This window comes from Trachemys scripta, chromosome 11 (assembly GCF_013100865.1).
Source record: "Trachemys scripta elegans isolate TJP31775 chromosome 11, CAS_Tse_1.0, whole genome shotgun sequence".
NCBI classification, from domain to species: Eukaryota; Metazoa; Chordata; order Testudines; family Emydidae; genus Trachemys; species Trachemys scripta.
Window position 1 is genome coordinate 34,541,322 of NC_048308.1, and position 19,907 is coordinate 34,561,228.

At 42.1% G+C, this 19,907-nt stretch overlaps 1 protein-coding gene across 2 annotated transcripts in view; it reads right to left on the reverse strand.

Annotated features, from left to right (window-relative positions):
- Positions 1 to 19,907, reverse strand: part of LOC117884794 (sodium channel protein type 2 subunit alpha-like) — a 140,957-nt gene that overhangs the window by 87,466 nt on the left and 33,584 nt on the right. Inside the window, exons 9-14 of one of the 2 annotated variants that reach the window (XM_034785594.1) lie at positions 19,508 to 19,649; positions 18,455 to 18,661; positions 13,600 to 13,890; positions 9,883 to 10,215; positions 6,020 to 6,152; positions 4,653 to 4,891 (exon numbers count right to left, since the gene is read on the reverse strand). In XM_034785594.1, coding sequence (XP_034641485.1) covers positions 4,653 to 4,891; positions 6,020 to 6,152; positions 9,883 to 10,215; positions 13,600 to 13,890; positions 18,455 to 18,661; positions 19,508 to 19,649 — 1,345 coding nt within the window. Of the gene's footprint in view, positions 1 to 4,652; positions 4,892 to 6,019; positions 6,153 to 9,849; positions 10,216 to 13,599; positions 13,891 to 18,454; positions 18,662 to 19,507; positions 19,650 to 19,907 lie in introns of both variants that reach the window. The other variant, XM_034785593.1, reaches the window with a different exon arrangement.

Genomic DNA, 19,907 nt, shown 5'->3' on the forward strand with positions numbered 1-19,907 from the left:
TGAGGGAGCACAGGAACTGAGTCTGGGCCCAACAAGTGCTGTGGCTTCTTGGAACCCTACATTGACCAGAACCAATGGAGGGCACCAGAGCCAAAGCTGACTCTTTAGACCTTGGAGCCGAAGTCTGAATAGGTCCAGAGGGCCCAACCTTGAGGGCTTCCTTAACCAGAAAGAGTTGCTGACGAGTCTCCCTGTCCTTATGGTCTCTGGGGGATGAAAGTCTGGCAGACTGAACATCCAGAAGGCGAGCAGCCTTCTCCCAGATACTTTAGGCACTGCATGTAGTCATTTGATATCAAGAACACAGCCAGGCAGGAAGCGCACATCTTAAACCTTGGCTTTTTAGCTTTTTCATTTTCACCATTCCCTGAAATCGTAAAGACACTATTTATTGACTTACTATAAGCCAGTCGTTCTCAACCTCTTTATCACTGTGGGCCGCACATATGGCCCACAATGTGTTACCTGGGCCACAGACTGAGAACCACAGCAAGCCCCTCCATGAATCCCTTCCCCACAGACCCCTATGCCCAGTGCCTCCTGCCCAAAGATCCCTCCACAAAGTGGGGCCAGGAGTGGAGCCCTGGGCGGTGGGGTCGGGCGGCAGGGACTCTGGACCCAGTGAGTGGGGCAGGGGGGTAGCCCTGACCCTGGACCTGGCCACACGGGGCCGGGTGGCAGACTAGACCCTGACCCCGCAGAGCTGGCCGGGAGCTCTGACCCTGGACCCTGCAGGGCTGGCTGGCAGCCATAGGGTCGGTTGGTGACACCGACATGCTAGGCCAGGAGCCCAGACCCCCGCGCTGGGCAGCCAGGAACCCAGACCCCACTCTGGGCAGTCTTTAGCACACAGCTGGGCCGCATGCGGCCCAATGGGTTGAGAACCGCTGCTATAAGCTATCTCCAACTATCTTGGAAGAAACAACACTCTGGCTTCAAAGAGACAAGAGGGGTTCACATCTGTCCTGCCAGATGGTTGGAAAAACTGAGGTGGGAAGGGCGCTGCACCCACTATATATATATGGCCTTGTCCTCCGTATGTCAATGTTTAGGGGACGGGTGGGGGTGCGAAAGCACTCTAGCTGATACTGCTAGAAGAGGGTTCTACTGCAAGGCACCACAAGGTATGCAGTACCCATAATCTGTAGAGCCCTTAGAAAGAATTGTGGTTCTTTAGATGTGTTGTCTTCACAGATTCCACTCATGGCCTGCATGTGTCCTATGAGCACAAGACTGGATTCTTTCTGAGCAGCAGTGTTTGCTGGGGCCACACCTATGCCTTCCTACCCTACCTCCCCCCAACCCCACCCCAGTTCCTTCATCATCCAGAATTCCAGAGGAGTAGGACTCTGTAGTAGCAGAGAAGGAGGGCAGGTTAGAATCTTTGTGGACAACACATTTCGAAGAACCAGTTACTATCAGTAAGTAACCATTCAATCATCTTTGAGGGATTGTCCATGTGGATTCCACTCTCAGTAACTAACAAACAGTTGTCTATTTTCTGGGAAGTGGGTATAAGAAATCCTATTTTATCCAATATGACACCCAATCTGAAAACATGTACAAGGTAATCCTGAGTGGTAAATGGGTATACCATTTCCACACAGGTGCTCTACATATTTCAGGTATGGAAACATTCCCCAACAAGGCATGCTGCCTCTACCATAGTGGAATGAGCTCTAATATGACTGAATGAATCCTGTATGACTAGCAAGTTACTATGCTACTGGAGACCCACTTGGATGATCTCTGTGGTTTAAATCAGTGTATGTACCCAGCAGACACCATATGGACATGTCCTCCTGCCTGAGTCTGAGGAGGACTGCATCAATTTCTCCCACAGCAAGACTTCTTGCCTCCCTGGCTCTCTGGGTGTGCTTGCAGAAAGAATGACACATGGAAAGAACAACACATCAGGCATCGACAGTGTCCATTCTTGATAGCCACTGCAGCATCACACATGGACAGGTTATCCTGATCCTGATGACCTTGCTTCTGCTATGATTTTAGTACCCTTGTCTGGTGGGGATGGGGATGGGATAAGGGGGTCCTAAGCTAAATAAAATGTAAGCTAGATATATATGTTTACATGCCATTAAATGAAACAACTGCTAACTATGCTAAATCCTAATAATAAAAGATGAATTGCTCAGTGCACGAGTGAAACAGACACTACCCAGGATTGTCTTAAAGCCATGGGTAGTCAGAAGGTACTGAGCCCACTCCACCCTTTATATCCACAGATGGGGGGATATAAGGGCAACTCAGACATAGTGTCCATTGGGGTTGCACCTATTAGTCAAAAATAAGCTGATCTCATGCACCTGAGGTGCATGTCCACAAAGAATGGATTCTGTGTGGACAATCACTCGGAGAAGAAGATATTCTTAAAAATAAAAAATCAATGAAATCCATTACTGGAACATAAGAAACCAACTACAGCTGACCAACTACAGGTGAAAGTACTAAAATTCTGAAGGAAGTCTATCCTGTCAGCTTAACGTCTTCAGAGGAGTATAGAAATAAGCAACAAACTGCTCACAGTTATGGGTTCTAATTTTAAGAAGTGCTGAATTTGCAACTCCACTTCAACTAAGTTGTGGGTGATCAGCACTTCAGAACATCAAGCCCCATCTTTTTAAATATAGTGGAAGTAATTGCAAGAGGCTCAGCCAAAAGGAAGTCACAGAATATATGGTACATACAAGTGCAAAGCAAGATATTAATTATTCATTGTTTTAGCACCAAGGGATGAAAAAAAACCTTTTAAAAAGGTAATGGGCAGAAGAAAGCTAGAGTATTTATGGGCTATAGGATTTTTTTTTCTTTTTCTTTTTTGCAAGAAGCAGCATACAACTCACATAGCAAACCTGCAATGGCTGAGTTTTAGCTAAGTGCGTGGGTAAACATGGAACCCTGATAGTATGAAGAAATACCTATTTTTGCACATCGCACAATTAGATCATTCATACTTAGCTGTTACTTTTAGTGGGTCTGTTCAATGAATTACTGATATCTGGGATTCATTTTTCCTGGATTTGGGACAGACACAATCACAGAAAACCTGTGACAGCTGTTAGCCCTCAATATTTTCCTTCTCCTCAAATGTAATCCTTATCTTGTATTTTAGGATCAATCTGACTACCTCTGACAAACTTATTTGTTACCTCAAATGCAGACGAGACAGGTGTACTTTGTCTGGTTTGGTTCAAGGGCTTGACATTCAGTTCATGCTCAGCAGCTCTAGACATGGTGACAATTTACAAAAAACTATTCGAGATTCAAATAATCCAAATAATCCATTGCGTGTGCTCTAAATGGTGGTTTGCTGCCCCAATTTGCTTCACAGTGAGAAGAGTTAGAACACAAAACAGAGTATTTCCTCTAAAAATCAAATATAGGTGGGTAGTTCTAGAAAACCAACAAAAACAACCAGAATAGCACATAAGACCAGAATTACCCATGGGTTCTTCCTCTTCTAGAAGTCAAAGTCAAATAAATGCTTCAAGGTATATCAGGAAATATTCTTAAAGGGACTATGTAAAATTGACACATTTTTGTTTAACAGATCTGCCTCTTGTGGGTAATCAGTAAGATCTACTTATTTTAACAGGCAAAGGAAATTTTACTTCTTTTCACTCCTGTTAGTACTACAAGAGAATGAATTAAGGTTCTCTTCTGCCATGTGCATCATTCATGGAATTGCTAACTAATTTCTAGTTGCCGAACCTTTATTCATGTCAGAGCTAGAAACAACATAAACTGACTTTCAGATGTCTGGTTGAGTTTATAGGGTGGTGTAGCCAGGGGGTTGCCTCCCGAGCGCCCCCTTGTGGCCTGCAGCACCCACCTCGGTTTCCTTGTCAATGAGATAACATTGAGTTTCCTTCGGTAGCCCACAAAGAGAAGCCAAACACTCTGCTTTACATCAGCGCTTTGCTCTTTAATGGAGCCTTCTGGAAAAGTACTTTAACAACAGTTTACAGGTTCTTACCTCAGAACCCAGCCAAAACTTAAAAGTCCTAAAACAAAAAGTCTCTGGTTTCAGCAACAGTCCCTTCTGTAAGGCCTCAGGCTTGCTCAGGGTCTCCCTCAAACCTCCCTGCCTGGAGAGTTTTGAAGTATTTTGCCTGCCTTTTCAGTCTCTTTCAGTGCTCCCCCTGCCTACAACAGATCTGTAGTCCTGTCTTTCTCTCTCTCTCTCTCTCTGGAGCTCTCTGTTGCTCTTTTATAATGGAATCACCTGATCCCTCTGAGGTGTGCCTGCTTAGTAACTAGAGTTGGCTGGCGCCAAGCCTCTAGCCCTCAAAGGGGTACAGACAAACTATCTCACTGTTACAGATTGGCAGATGGATGGACAAACACACACATGCACCCTGGCACGTGGGATTTTCAAAAATGCCTAATTGACTTAGGAGTACAAGGTCCACTGAAAGTGAAAAGTTTTTGTAAATTCTACCAAACAGCTAATACTTGTAACCTATGCAAACACATAGAAGTCATATAGTACACCTCAAAATGATTTTTAGAGCCACTTTTCACAGTATAATCATAATTTTAAATCTGTTTTGTAAAATGAAATAAATCAGAAATGAATTCTACTTTAATTAGAAGTTGTATTCACATATCACAATACATTTTGACAGACTTACCAGGTTTCCTACTGAAAGCACATTGTGGAAGTGTTTAGTCATTGGATAATATTCCATGGCCATAAACAGTGTGTTTAAAACAATGCAGATGGTAATAGCAAGATCAACAAATGGATCCATCACAATCAAACTAACAATATGTTTTACTTTTAACCAAGGAGCGCAACAGTCCCAGATCAAGAAAGTGTTGGCAAATTTATACCAGCACGGTGGGCATTTTTGCCTGGATTCTTCAAGTTCTAGAGGAAGAGAAATGTGTAAAAACAAAGTGAAGACAAATATCTACTGATTCTACTTTATATTTTTATATCTCAATTTAAGGTTTAAAAGTGGGGAAAAGGCCAATGAAAACTATGGGTTGAAATTTGTAAACTAAATTCAAATTTTTAAGCCTTGTACACTTTGAGGCTTATCTTTTAGGGCTTGGCATGAGATGTGTGAATGAGGAATTGAGTCATTCTAATCAGTCAATGAAAATATTTGAATCAGGAAAACAAAGGTACAAGTAGCAATACTACATGTGGGGGATGCTGCAATGCTTGAAACAAGAATATAGTGATGGGTTCAAGAGGTAGGTTGGAGAAGCCTTGTTAGGTTTTGAGTATGGTATTAATGTTGCAGGTGTAGGCAGTGTAGGCATAGGAAAAAAAAAACCACACCACCAGAAAAGAGGCCTGCAGGAAATAGGCTTAAATTTATCTTAATTGAAGAAACTTCTGTTTTCTTTTGCGTTTCACTTTTCTCTTTTTGTTATTTTACTTATTTAATTTTAAAGTTTCTTCCATTCTTAGATCAAAATGTTTCAAGACCAGCCTCCAATACTTCAATCCATTCAGAAATCTAAATTACCTACTTGCATGAAACAAAACAAAACAAAACAAACAAGAAAATAGGGCTGGATTAACTTCACTGAGGTTTTGTAAACCTTTCAAACTATTTTGGGGATTTGCAAAGCTAGTTTCATTTCATTAACATTTTCTTCCTATTAGTTTAATCCATGTTTTTTACTTTCAAGAATATATTTAATTCATAGAAACAAGCATTTTCCAGTTACCAGGAATCTTATGCTAATTATTAGGAGCAAACACCATCCCATGCCAATAACTAGGCTAACAAAAGTGGATGACCAATATAAAGAAGATACGCTTTAAACTATTTCGAATAATTTTTTCTTCCCCTCTATTCCTATCATTTTCACTGTATCCAATTTTCCCTATGTTTATTTGTTTTTAATAGGATATTTCTTCTCTGCCCCTCTTTTTAGTCTCCCCAATACAACCATAAACTTAACACCTTTGCTTAATTTCAGACTCAATTGAAAGTAAATTCATCCATCTGTGGTTTTGTTCCTGTTTTTTTAAACACACCTTCCATTGTGTTTGTGAGTATGCTGGCTATACTCATTGCTCTGTGCCTTATAGTTGGATCTTCCAGTAAATCCATTGATATTTTATAAGAACTTGACCTCCTCTTCTTTATTTCTATTTCTGAAGTGGTGCTCTGTAAATTAGATATAGATTAAATTAAATTAAATTCAGAAATATTGTAAGCAGACACCAAACATTTCTATAATGAATCTGAGCTCCAAGGAACTCATGCTACATGCACCTTCATATTTATGCAATGTATTATGTCAGACTTTTATTTGTAATATTAACCTACCATATTCAAAAAGTATTGTTTAGTTATTTCCAAAGTGTATTTCTGGACACTACTATTACTGATAACTTATACAGTACTTCACATTTTTAAAGTGCTACACAAACATTAACTTATTAATTCTGAAATCAGTATTATTAACCCCATCTTGCAGATGGGAAAATTGTAAAAGAAAGAAATTAAGCAACATGGCCAAGGTAACACAGCAAGTCAATGGCAGAGCTGGAATCAGAAGTCTGGAGGTTTCTGGCTCCCAGTTCCAGGCTTAGTGCACTAGATTAAACTGTCTCATTTTACCCTCTATTTCCCGACTGGATCAAAATGCAAGATACACATGGAAACTAAAATCTCATGTAAGTTAAGTTTATGTAATAATTATTTTCCTCTCAACTGAAATTGGTAAAGTTTTTCTGTCAGTTTATTATTCCACTCATGACTAGGGCTTCGTGTCTGTTACAGCCATAGGTTCCGTGACTTTCCGCAACTTCTACAGCGACTGGTGCAGCTGACCCCAGGGTTGCCCAAGCAGCTGGCCCCGGGGACAGCCATACAGTCCACTGGAGTGACTCTACAGTCAGCCACAATGGTACGGCTGGTGTGGCCCTGGGGCCAGTCGCACCGGCCAGTGCCCAGGGGCAGCCAGAGCAGCTGCTGCTTGGTGGCCCCTGGCAGCTGGTGCTGCTGGTCCCTCTACCCCAAGTAACGCCCCTCCCCTCCAGCTAAGATTTAGTCAGGGGTATACAGTGCAAGCCATTGACAGGTCACGGGCCGTGGATTTTTGTTTATTGCCCATGATCTGTCCATGATTTTTATTAAAAATACTGTGACAGACCCAGACCAGTGGGGTACAGGAGTCTGGTAGAAGGCAAACATACTGGCCACCGGATGAATAGTTTTCTGTTCCCTGAGTGACCAGAGCAGGGGCTGCCCTAGAGCAATCAGGAACCTGCTAGAATCAATTAAGCCAGGCAAGCTAATTAAGACACCTAGTGGCCAATTAAGAACTTACTAGAATCAGTTATGGCAGGCAGGCTAATCAGGATACCTGGTTTAAAAAGGACCTCCCATCAGTTAGTGGGGGGTGGGCACACAAGGAGGAGGGAGTGAGAAGGTGTGCTGCTGGAGGACTGAAGAGTACAAGTGTGATCAGGCTTCAGGAGGAAGATCCTGCATTAAGGATAAAGAAGGTGCTGGAGGAAGGCCATGGGGAAGTAGCCCAGGGAGTTGTAGCTGTCACACAACTGATACAGGGGACATTGTAGACAGCTGCTATCCACAGGGCCATGGGCTGGAACCCAGTGTAGAGGGTGGGTCTGGGTCCCCCGCAACTCCTGACCGGACACAGGAGGAGTTGACCTGGTCTGTGAGAAACACCAGAAGGGAAGGTCTAATTTGGAAATGGATCTGGCCTCTCCCTGACCCAATAGGTGGGACACAGAGACTGTGGGGATTGTTCTCCATTTCCCCCATGCTGGCCAGTGATAAGGTTAGCTGAGTGAACGGCAGGTTTGAGCCTCTATCAGAAGCAGCCAAATTGAGGGCTGCCGTGAACCTCTGAGGTGAGCAATTCCAGCAAAAAGCGCAGGACCCACCAAGGCAGAGGAGGAACTTTGTCATAATACCCATGACTAAAATGTAGCCTTACTCATGACTGACTCTTCTTATGAGATATTCACTGTAAAGGGTATCTACTTTTTATCAACTCAAATTCAATTACCAATAAAAGTCTGACTGAACTGAGCCCAAGCATGCCAATTTATTTTTAAGTAAGGAAGGGTAAAGAGGATGAATCTTGAAATTAACACACTGAAGATATACCTGTACTTGCAGTCACACCCTGCATATACATATAAAGAGACATTGTGTGTGTGTGCAAGCGTGTTTGAAAATTTCTACACTAAAATAAATAAATGTTTTTAAGAAAATGAAATGATAACACATGGAGTGCATGATAAGGCTCACATTAAAATTGATATAATTGTCTAATGGTCTGATTTGCTGAATGAGTAAGAGTTCCAGAAAAAAATATTTCATTCCAAGGTCATGTCACATTCACAAAAAGTCTGGATATTGGCACCGATTCCGTGGGTGCTCTGGGGCTGGAGCAACCATGGGGAAAAATTAGTGGGTGCTCAGCACCCACTGGGCAGCCACGCTCCCCTCACCCTCAGCCCCACCTCCTCCTCCTCCCCCCAAGCACACCACATCCCAGCTCCTCCGCCTACCTCCCAGCCGCTGCCAAACAGCTGTTTGTCAGCATTAACAAGCTCCAGGAGGGAGGGGGGAGGAGCAGGAATGTGGCACGCTCAGGGGAGAAGGCGGGGAAGAGGCAGGGCAGAGATTTGGAAAGGAGTTGGAATAGGGGCAGGGAGGAGGCGGAGTTGGGACGGGGACTTTGGGGAAGGGGTTGGAATGGGGACAGGGCAGGGGGTGAGAAGAGGCGGGGCAGGGTCTCATGGAAGGGGTGGAATGAGGGCGGGGCCAGGTGCAGAGGAGGGGTCGAGTACCCAGGGAAAAGCAGGGAAGTCAGTGCCTATGTCTGTGGATACAAGGAGCAGTTTATTGTTCTGTATTGTTTGAAATGATAGCTGACAAGGTGGACAGATTATCCCAATTTTACCTGCTATAGCATGCCACATATGTGCTTTCAAAAGATATGCACAGATTCTGGCATTTGGGATGGGCCGTTGCAGGTTGGATTTCATGGTTAGGGTCTTCTAACTAATTATGATCCTGTCCCTCCACCTCACACAGGCACAGTCCACACTCCTCCCTCCTATGGGCTCTGATGGCCTAAAAGCTCTCCTCCCTGGTTTCAGGATCCTGTCAGAGGGTCCTGGTGCTATGGGATTCTGCTGAACTTTGGTGCTGTTGCTACCTGTAAAGATTTCCTTTGACTAGAGAAATCCCAGGATGAGGGTCTCCAGAACACATTACACACTAGATCCCTTTGTTCATCCTTCCCTCCCCATTAAAATCTGGAATGCTTCTAGGTAGCGTAACCTTAGCGCGAAAAATTTAATCAGAGCATTTCTGAGACCATGTGCACACACATTTGTACACCGACATGGGAAGAGAGAGGAAAATCACGGTCTAGTAAGAAGCTTGTCAGGAAACAGAGACAGAGGGAGTTTGAGAGTGAAGGAAATAATTGGATGTAATGAGAAAAAGGGAAGGAGGGGATACATTAAATGTTTAGGAAGCCAAATGTCTGAATTTTGGGTCCTGAAACAGAACTACAAATAGCCTATTATGCATGCTATTCGGTATTCAGTTCTGTACACATCCTTACTGCATACGTAGACACTAAATGTTCAGTAAATTTGGTATTTCAGCCTATTAGTTCAGAGTGTGTTTGCAAGTACATGTAGTAAGTTCCGGATTAATATAGAAAATCATTTTAGACCTATTTTATTATACTAAAAGTTATTGTGGGATGCAGTAACAATTTGGCCAACCAGGGATTTCATTCTGTAGAAACACAGGCTGATGCAGTAACAAAAGGCCATCATGCCTGAACTATTTAAAACTTCCTTACATTGTCATCAGTAGTTGGTTTATCTATTATCACCTCTGGCAGAAGCTGTCCAGTAGGCGACAAGAGTGATGTTTGTCCACCAACCAAGGAAACCACTCCATTGCAGTCCACAGTACTATGCATCTTCCCGTTCACTGGAAGCCTCCTTGATGACGCACTGCCCTGACTAATGTTACTATTGTGCCGTTCATGTCTGAGTGGCACAAAAAGAGAACCTCTTCTGCTATCATCTTCAAAAGTGCTATGTTCATCATCAGCAAAGTCATTTTCTGATCCTACATCCTTTACTCGACCTCTAAAGCTGAAAAGACTCGTTCTGCTGTTGCGCCTTGGGGAAAACAGGGAGTCACGAATGCTCAGCAAAGACTGTAGGAAAACATAATTAAACTTATTATTTGAAAATTTTAAATATATAAAGACACATTTCAAGGTAAAACCAGTTAACATGCCCTAAAAAGTCTTTTCAAACCAGATTTAAAAAAACAAACACATTTCTGGGATTGAAATAAAACAGAGAAAGAGTACAGACATAACCACCAGAGATCACTGTTCATCTGAGTTGCTAAATTTAAACCAAAAAGTAATTATTTGAAAAAATCTGCATTAGGCTATGTTACCTTTCACACTATTCTGAGTATCTCGTAAACTTTCTGGAAATTCTAGAGACCTATTTGTATTATGCATCCAGGAGGTGAATGCATGGCTGGGCAGATGGTGTCACCAAGAGGGCTTCCACTTCCTTGACCACGGGGTGATGATGTTCTGGGAAGAACTGCTGAGTGGAGATGGGGTCCACCTATTGAGGAAGGGGAAGAGTATCTCTAGATACAGACTGGCTAACGTAGTGAGGGAGGGTTTTAAACTAGGTTCATCAGGGGATGAAGACAAAAGCTAACAGGTAAGTCTAAGACATGGAGCCCTAGGAGGGTCAGAATCTGGGGGGAGTATGGACCGTTATAGCAGAGACAAGGGAGAGACAAGAGGGAACACAGAGGGGAAATCAAATCAGTATCTTAGATATCTGTATATAATGCAAGAAGTATGGGGAATAAACAGGAAGAACTAGAAATACTGATGAATAAACACAACTATGACATCACAGAGACTTGGTGGCATAATACACATGATTGGATCATTGGAATCAGGCAGGGAAAAAAGAAGAAGTGTTGTTTTGTATTTCAAGATGTATACACTTGAACTGAGGTGGAGACAGAAATGTTGAAAGTCTCTGGGTAAGGATAAAGGGGGTAAAAAACAAGGGTGATGTCATGGTAGGGGTCCACTGTAGATCATCTAACCAGGAAAAGAAGTGAATGAGGCTTTTTTAAACAACTAACAAAATCATCCAAAGCACAGAACTAGGTGGTGATGGGGAACTTCAACTACCCAAACATCTGTTGGAAAATAATACAGCAAGACACAGATTATCCAGCAAGTTGGCGACAATTTTTTATTTCAGAAGGTGGAGAAAGCTACTAGGGGACAGGCTGTTCTAGATTTGATTTTGACAAATAGAGAGGAACTAGTTGAGAATTTGAAAGTGGAAGGCAGCTTGGGTGAAAGTCATCATGAAATGGTAGAGTTCATGATTCTAAGGAATGGTAGGAGGGAAAACTGCAAAATAAAGATAATGGATTTCAAGAAGGCAGACTTTAGCAAATTCAGGGAGTTGGTAAGTAAGTTCCCAAAGAAAGCAAGTCTAAGAGGAAAAACAGTTTGAGAGAATTGGCAGTTTTTCAAAGTGACATTATTAAAGACACAAGAGCAAACTATCCGATTGTGTAGGAAATATAGGAAGTATGGCAAGACACCATCCTGGCTTAACCAGGAGATTTTCAAGGATCTGAAACTCAAAAAAGGAGTCCTACAAAGAGTGGAAACTAGGTCATTACAAATGATGACTATAAACAACACAATCATGTAGGGACAAAATTAGAAAGACCAAAACACAAAATGAGATTAAACTGGCTAGAGACATGAAGGGTAATAGGAAAACATTCTACAAATACATTAGAAGCAAAAGGAAGACCAAAGATAGGGTAGGCCCATTACTTAATGAGAGGGGAAAGACAGTAACAGAAAACGTGGAAATGGCAGAAATGCTAAATGACTTTTTTTGATAATGAAACAAATAAGCAATCAATTTGCCAACACTGAAAAGATAATAAGGTGATAAGTAACAGTCAACATGGATTTGCCAAGAACAAATGGTGTCAAACCAACCTAATAGCTTTCTCTGACAGAGTAACAAGCCTTGTGGATGGTGGGGGAAGTGGTAGATTTGGTATATCTTGACTTTAGTAAGGTTTTTGATACTGTCTTGCAAGACCTTCTCATAAACAAACTGGGGAAATACAGCCTAAATGGAGCTACTATAATGTGAATGCATAACTGCTTGGAAAATCATTCCCAGAGAGTAATCATCGGTGGTTCATAGTCAAGCTGGAAGGGCATATCAAATATGGTCTCGCAGGGATTGGTCCTGAGTCTGGTTCTGTTCAATATTTTCATGAATGATTTAGATAATGGCATAGAGAGTACACTTACAAAGTTTGCGGATGATATCAAGCTCGGAGGGATTGCAAGTGCTTTGGAGGATAGGATTAAAGTTCAAAATGATCTGGACAAACTGGATAAATGGTCTGAAGTAAACAGGATGAAATTCAAAAAGGATAAATGCAAAGTACTCCACTTAGGAAGAAACAATCAATTGCACACATACAAAATGGGAAATGACTGCCTAGGAAGGAGTACTGCGGAAAGGGATCTGGGGGTTATAGTGGATCACAAGCTAAATATGACTCAACAGTGTAACACTTGCAAAAAACTGAACATCGTTCTGGGATATATTACAAGGAGTGTTGTAAATAAGATACACAAAGTGATTCTTCCACTTTACTCCACGCTGATAAGGCCTCAGCTGGAATAGTGTGTCCAGTTCCGGGTGCCACATTTCAGGAAAGATGTAGACAAATTGGAGAAAGTCCAGAGAAGAGCAAGAAAAATGATAGAAAACATGACTTACGAGGAAAGATTAAAAAAATAGGTTTGTTTAATCTGGAGAAAAGAAAACTGAGTGGGGGACATGATAATTGTTTTCAAGTACATAAAAGATTGTTAGCTGAAATAGCTGTTGATTCTGTGGAAATGAAATGATGCATTCAGCATTACAGTAAAGTGGTAATTGAATGTTGAAAAAAAGAGAAAACAAATCACTTTTCTAGGTATAATGCAGAGAATTACTTCAATATGAAAAATGCATACATTTCCATCATTTCGTGAACCTTTAGAATATTATAAATGTGTGTGTAATGAATATGGACTCATTAAAATAAAAACAAAAGAAGAATTGACAATGGTTATTGACTACTAGCATTAAATACTACTACAGCATCCTAGACCACAAGGACACTAGGCCAGCAAAATGAACAATTCCTGGACTACCTTTTAAGGTATATGAAAGCACAGGTTAGGAGATTTTAGCTGTGAGTAAATGTAGATTTCAGTGTAAAGTAGTGCATGTGTTTATATTATCATAACATCAAGATATTGAACAGCTGTTTTATTAATATTATTTTGGGGAATGTTTTCAGGGTTTATTTAAGTAACACAAAAACTTTCCCTTAATTATCCCCCTCTTTTACAATCATGCAGTTTAGTCACAATGCTGTGCCTTATATATTACTACAACCTCCATGTCAAACAGATCACTGTGCTAAAAAATTACAATTGCATTAGTTATAACAGTACCTGGTGGGGGGAAGTGAAATGTTTTTCATATGTCAGTCTATTCCCTTCCAAAGAGAAACGGAAACCTTTTCTTCTGATATTGCCTTCTGAATCAGATTTGGGAAGCTTTTCATCATCCAACTTGTCCTCTCCTCCAGAAAGCTCTCTCTGTCTTCTTTTCTTCCTTCTATTTCTCCTTTCTTTAGCACTCTTTGAGCTCAACTTCGATGCTTCTGAAGAACTCTCCGAGAGCCCACAAATCCTATCTTCGCCACCAAAATCTCTTAACTCAGCAGCCGCTTCTGCTATTGCCTGGTATACCAAAAGGTTGACTACTTATTAAAACACTAAAATATCAAATATGCATTTAACTACCATATCCTTTACTACTTAATATACAAAGTACAGTCCATCCTTGTTTTCCCAAATTTACTCCAAGTGGCTTTTATGTATATGGCCAAAGCCTACTAATTTCTGCAAAAATATCACTTGAAATAATTAGTAAATGCAAAGTAAGTGAGGAGAAAAGGATAAAGCCCATAATGTATTATGGAAGCACTGATCACAACTTTATAGCTAAGGTTGAGTTCTGTTTTGCACTTAAAGCACTGACTCAATCTCTTTGATAAATACAGCATCTCTGCCTCACATCAACATTTGCATACTGGATTTAAAGAGTATTTTCTGAAAATTGGTTAACATTAATTCAAACTTGTGTCCTTTAAGAAATTTAGTATCTGTCTTGGTATTTTCTTTGTCCTGAATGACGTTAACAATGGGAAAAATACAGAAATTCAAGCTCTCCATACAGTTAAAATTAATCAAAACCTTATGCATAGACTATATTTGAAGAAATCAGCTTGTAATTAAGCTACATTTGCAGCTTTGTATCTAGTTGTATATAGCATTGTATGTAAATTTTTATGATTATAAATAACACAGACATGTTCATGTAACTCTTAGGTGGGCACTTTGAGATATCAGAGGAAACTTTGCGGATACAGACTAACAAGGCTACTACTCTGAAACCTGTCAACTAATCACCATCATTCCTCTACAGCTAATTTTGATTAAATCAATTCTATCTGTTACAATGAATCAAGAAGTAACAGGAAGACTGCATACATGTCAAGAATTCTCACTGGTTGATTAAGTAGTCCCACTGTCTCTGTTCTTTAAAGTTTCTGTAGCTGCATACTAGCTTGAGTCCCCAGGACACTGCTTTCTTATCTCCACTATCCATTCAGGCAACACTGCTGGAGGAACTGAGGCTGGGGGCGGAGGGGAAGACATAAAACTGCTGGAAAAGCAGTCAGCATGGTGGATGAGGGCACTGAAACCAATGCAATTTTGCATATAGGCCATACAGTGGTAGGGAGAAGGGGGAAGAAACCTCCCACTCTCTGGGAAAGCAGTGGTTGGGCTGGACTGGGGGATAGAAAGTGGATAGGAGGCTACAAGCCATTCCCTGTTTCAATCAAGGGAGGCAGAAGGCAGGAGCTGGTAAGCAGTCTCTGCATGGCTCCAGGGGGACACAAAGGGGAAAGAAAGGGGTGCACAAAAGGGAAGGCTTAATTCTCCTTTTCCTCTGGCACCAGTGGAGCGGGGTAGCAATAGGAGAACAGATTCACAAAGGGAGGTAGAGTTCATTAGAGGGAGTATAGGTACAACAAGGAAAAGGGGGAGGGGAACAGGTCACGCAGATCCAGGACATCCTGCTCAGGTGATTTCAGGGGTAATGGTAGACGCACTGGGCAGTGGATCGCCATCCACTAACCCAGACAAATGCTGTTCACGGAGCAGGAAGGCCAGTTGGCAATGTGGCCCATTAAGAGGAACAGATGCTGCGGTACATGCTGTCACTGGCAACCCATCAACTGGCATCCTCCAAAATTTCGAATCGCCTTTCGGCCATTATTTTTGTCAGCAGGCTAAATGGCTACCCAGATCCTTGCGGGGGTTTCTTAGTACAAAGGTTTTTGGCGGGATGGTCACGTAGTGGTGGACCCAGGGACGATTCCCATCGTCCCATCAGGGTTTCCATGCTCAGGGACCTCCTTCACATCCTCGGTGTCACATGTCAGAGTGCACAGGAGGTGTCCCTATTCAGGGCAGCATTCTTGACAGCATTTTTTGGTGCTTTCAGGATCAGTGATCTGGTGCCTGGGTCCATCAGGGTTTCTACAGGAAAGGCTTTGGAATTTCGTGACATAAGCTGGCACAAGCATGCAGTGATATTACACTTGCGAAGGTCAAAGACTGATCAAGTTAGCCAGAGTGCATTTGTTACCCTATGGGAGGGTGGCGAGCCTGGGGTCTGCTGTTCGGGCGTTGAGGGCCTATATGGCAATATGGTGGAAGGGAGGAGGCTCCCCTTTTTGTACACGGAGAAGGGAGTCCCCTCATGGCATATCTATTGATTACCATGTTGAGATGGGGGCTAATGAGGTTGGGGCTGCCAGCCCATGAATTTGGTTCCCACTCATTCAGAATAGGGGCGGCTATGGCAGCAGCACAGATAGGTATGGAAGCAGAGGCTATTCAGGTAATCGGGCGCTGGCAGTCTAATGCATACTGATCGTATGTAAGATCGCAGGTGGAAAATCAACATTAATCGGTTGTGTTCTCATTTCAGATACGGGACAGCCGGCTATACACATGAGGGTGTGGATCTGTGGGTACAGTATTGTGTTTTGGGTGCATAGGCACGCAGCCAGGTTCCCCGAGGGCTCCCAGTTGGAGTTCAGTGGCGAAGCATTACTCAATTGCAGGGACGACTCCAGGCACCAGTGCAGCAAGCGCATGCCTGGGGCGGCAAGCCGCGGGGGGCGGCGTGCCGGTCGCAGTGAGGGTGGTAGTCAGGCAGCCATCGGCGGCATGCCTGCGGGAGGTCTGCTGGTCCTGCGATTTCGGTGGCGGGTACACCACCGCGGGACCGGCAGATCACCTGCAGAAACGCCACCGAATCCATGTGACCGCAGACCACCCGCAGGCATGCCGCCTCAGGCCGACTGACTGCTGTGCTTGGGGCAGCAAAAAACATAGAGCCGCCCCTGCTCAGCTGGCACACAGAGGGGCATGTTATGGGATCAACTGATACCACTGTTGTATGCTGTGTGGGCGTGTCAGCGGCCTCCGGATATATTGGTGATACACCTGGGAGAAAATGATCTGGCAACACTTAACGGGGTGGAGTTAATGCTTCTAATTAGGAGGGACCTGATGCAGATCCTGGCAATTTTTCCAGGCATTAACATTGTCTGGTCGGATATGCTTCAACACAGGGTCTGACGGGGAGCCATGAACCCCGCCAGGGTGGATAAAACCAGGAAGTATGTGAATAGGAAAGTGGCCAAATTCTTGTTGCCTTTGGTGGGGTGGGGGAGGGGGACACAGTAATTTCACATTCTGACATATTCTATGGGGCACCGGAGTTATTTCAGGAGAATGGGCTGCACCTGTCAGACTCAGGTGCAGCCATATTTTTGGCTGATATAAAAGAGGGCATTGGGAGATGTCTGGGAACCTGGCTGGGTGTGGGGAGGAGGCAGCGAAGCTAATGGCTGGCGCCTCCTTGTGGTGGATGTTCAGTGCAGGTACTCCATAAATTAAGGCACAAAAGAATGGATAAATGGCTTGGAAAAGGAATTAAGGAGAGGTGTTTGGTAATTGAGCAAGCTGGGGCAGTTGGGGACTCCTCTGACTGGTACAGCAGGGAGCCAACCCCCCATCATTATAGTCCACCTTAACCCTTCCTACGAGCGGAGGTGGTCGGTAAGGTCCCGGCAAGGGAATTGCTGGAGGGACCTGGATGAAAAGGGGGGGAAGCTGGTGGAAGCCTCCCCCCCCCCTCAGAATTGGAGGGTCCCGGCAGTGGATCTGCTGGAGGGACATAAATGGAACGGTGTGGGGAAGAGGCTGGAAAAAGCACTCACCGCCCCCGCGTGAATTGTGGAGGTTTTCCCCTGCACTGCACATTTTATCTGCCAGGTTAGTCCCAGACATCTAATAATATAGTTGTGGCCTGATTAAATCCTAGGGTGAACAGACAGCAAATATGAAAAATTGGGATGGGGGGGTAATCGGAGCCTATATAAGCAAAAGACCCAAAAATCGGGACTGTCCCTATAAAATCAGGACATCTGGTCATTCTATTAAACTCATATCTAATGTCTCCTGTCATTCTTTCGGCATAGCCAGACAATCACCAGTACACTTCAAATGCAAAGCAACTGTTAAACCAATTTAAGTGGCTGGCGCATTCTGGCTTTTTTACTGCTCTGGTGGATGTCCTTGAAACGTTTTAAAAAATGATTTAGGCTTGATATTACATATATTTAATTCACTGGACATATAGGATGGTATAAATCTTTTAAGTTTCTTGTTTAATATGTTCATCTATGACATTTTAGATTACTTTTAAATATTAAATTCCCGGACAAAAAAACACTTTAAAGTGGAATTAAGGCTGAGAATAAATATCAGTAATTTAAAGGCAAAAAACATTACAGTGATGTTGTAATTATCCCCAAATGAAGTATTATAAACTCAGGAAATCCAGAATTAAGGTTATTGTAAAAAGAAATTCAAACACAGCAAGATAAGAAATGTACACTTAAGGCACCCAAACAACCCCAACTCATTTTTTGCTCATTTTGAATCTCCATTAACACTTGAGGTTAGAAATTTCTTGAATGACAGACCCATTTTTAGGTGTACCTCACCGGTACTATCACAACAAATCTGACATAGGTAAAAAAAGTGGAAGCTTTGTTGTTTTCCTAGTTTCCACTAAATTATATACTATCTTTCACTAATTTGTGTGTGCAATGTTATATTTTTAGGTAAAAGAATAAAAATGCTCAGATACAGCTACCTGAACTTCTTCTTGTTGCTTTCTCAGCTGTTCAAGCATCTGCTGAAATTCTGCCTCCTTCTGCTTTGCTTCTTCTAGGGTTGCTTGATTCTGTTCTTCATAGGCCATGGCAACCACAGCCAGGATCAAGTTAATCAGATAGAAAGAGCCCAGGAAAATCACCAGAACGAAAAATATCATGTATGTTTTGCCAGCAGCACGTAGAGTCTGTGAGGAAAATGATACAACTGATTAATTTGAGAATTATACAGAATTTAAGAATTAGGAAAATGGTTATGTGTCTATATCAAAGACAGTTGTTCATATTGAATACGACAATATTTATTTTATAAACCAAAATGAAAACAAATGCAAAATGTGAGTGTGTGTATGAGAGAAAGGTGGTGTGATTTAGGAATCCTGTTTTACTTATGGGGGGGGGGTATATGAGATTTTAAGAATCATCTCAAAGAGGAGACGATTCAAAGTAAATAATTAAAAAGAAATTTGTGTGGGGGATTTTTAGGCACTGAAAAACTACTAGTTGTATCTTCCCCTTTGACTGGCCAGAATACCTAAAAGTAGCACCATCAGTAATATCAACTAAACAATAGATCCTAGCTTATTGTAAGAATAAAGCCATGAATTCATGGCTATCAAAATAGGACTCAAGGTATTTAAGACAGGACTACCACCTTCTGAAATTATAACAAGTATTCACTGCTTAAGCACAGTATTGCAGTTCTGAAGGTAACAAATAACAATGTTGTGTCAAATGAAACATGATACAGTCATGAAAATGGGTTCTGAAAACTTCTGTGTAGATTTATACAAAGCATGACAAATCCTGTAGCATGTGTTTCACAATTCTGTATGATCCTGCAAGTCTGGGATAAAGGTCCCACACCTTTGAAAATCCTATTAGTCTACAATGTTCCCCAATAATATTTTATGATTGGGCGTCTTAATTTTTAATACAGCATTATGTAATAAGAAATGTAAAGACCATTCTTTCTGTCATAATTGATTTTAGACATTTAACATATCAAAACATAGTTTTCACTACATTCTCACCAGTTGATAAAGGTTTTCCCAGTAATCCTGAGTCATCAGTCGAAACAGTGACAAGAATGCCCAGCTGAACGTGTCAAAACTCGTGTAGCCATAGTTGGGGTTTCTACCAGCTTTTATACATGTATATCCTTCTGGACATTGACTTAAAAAAAATAATTTAAATTAATTTGGTTTTTTTAACAATGGTAAAAAGTAAAAATTGTCCTTCAATTGAATAACTTTCACTAATGAATAGGAGACTCATTGTGGATTACTAAATTCTACAAGTTATCAAGAACTAAATGGGAAAGAGATTAAAGATATTGCATGACAAACTGTACCATATACCCCCCTCACACACATACACACTCCCTCCCCCTCTCCTTGATCTGTCCAGGGTCTGCTCTTATCTGCTCAGCCT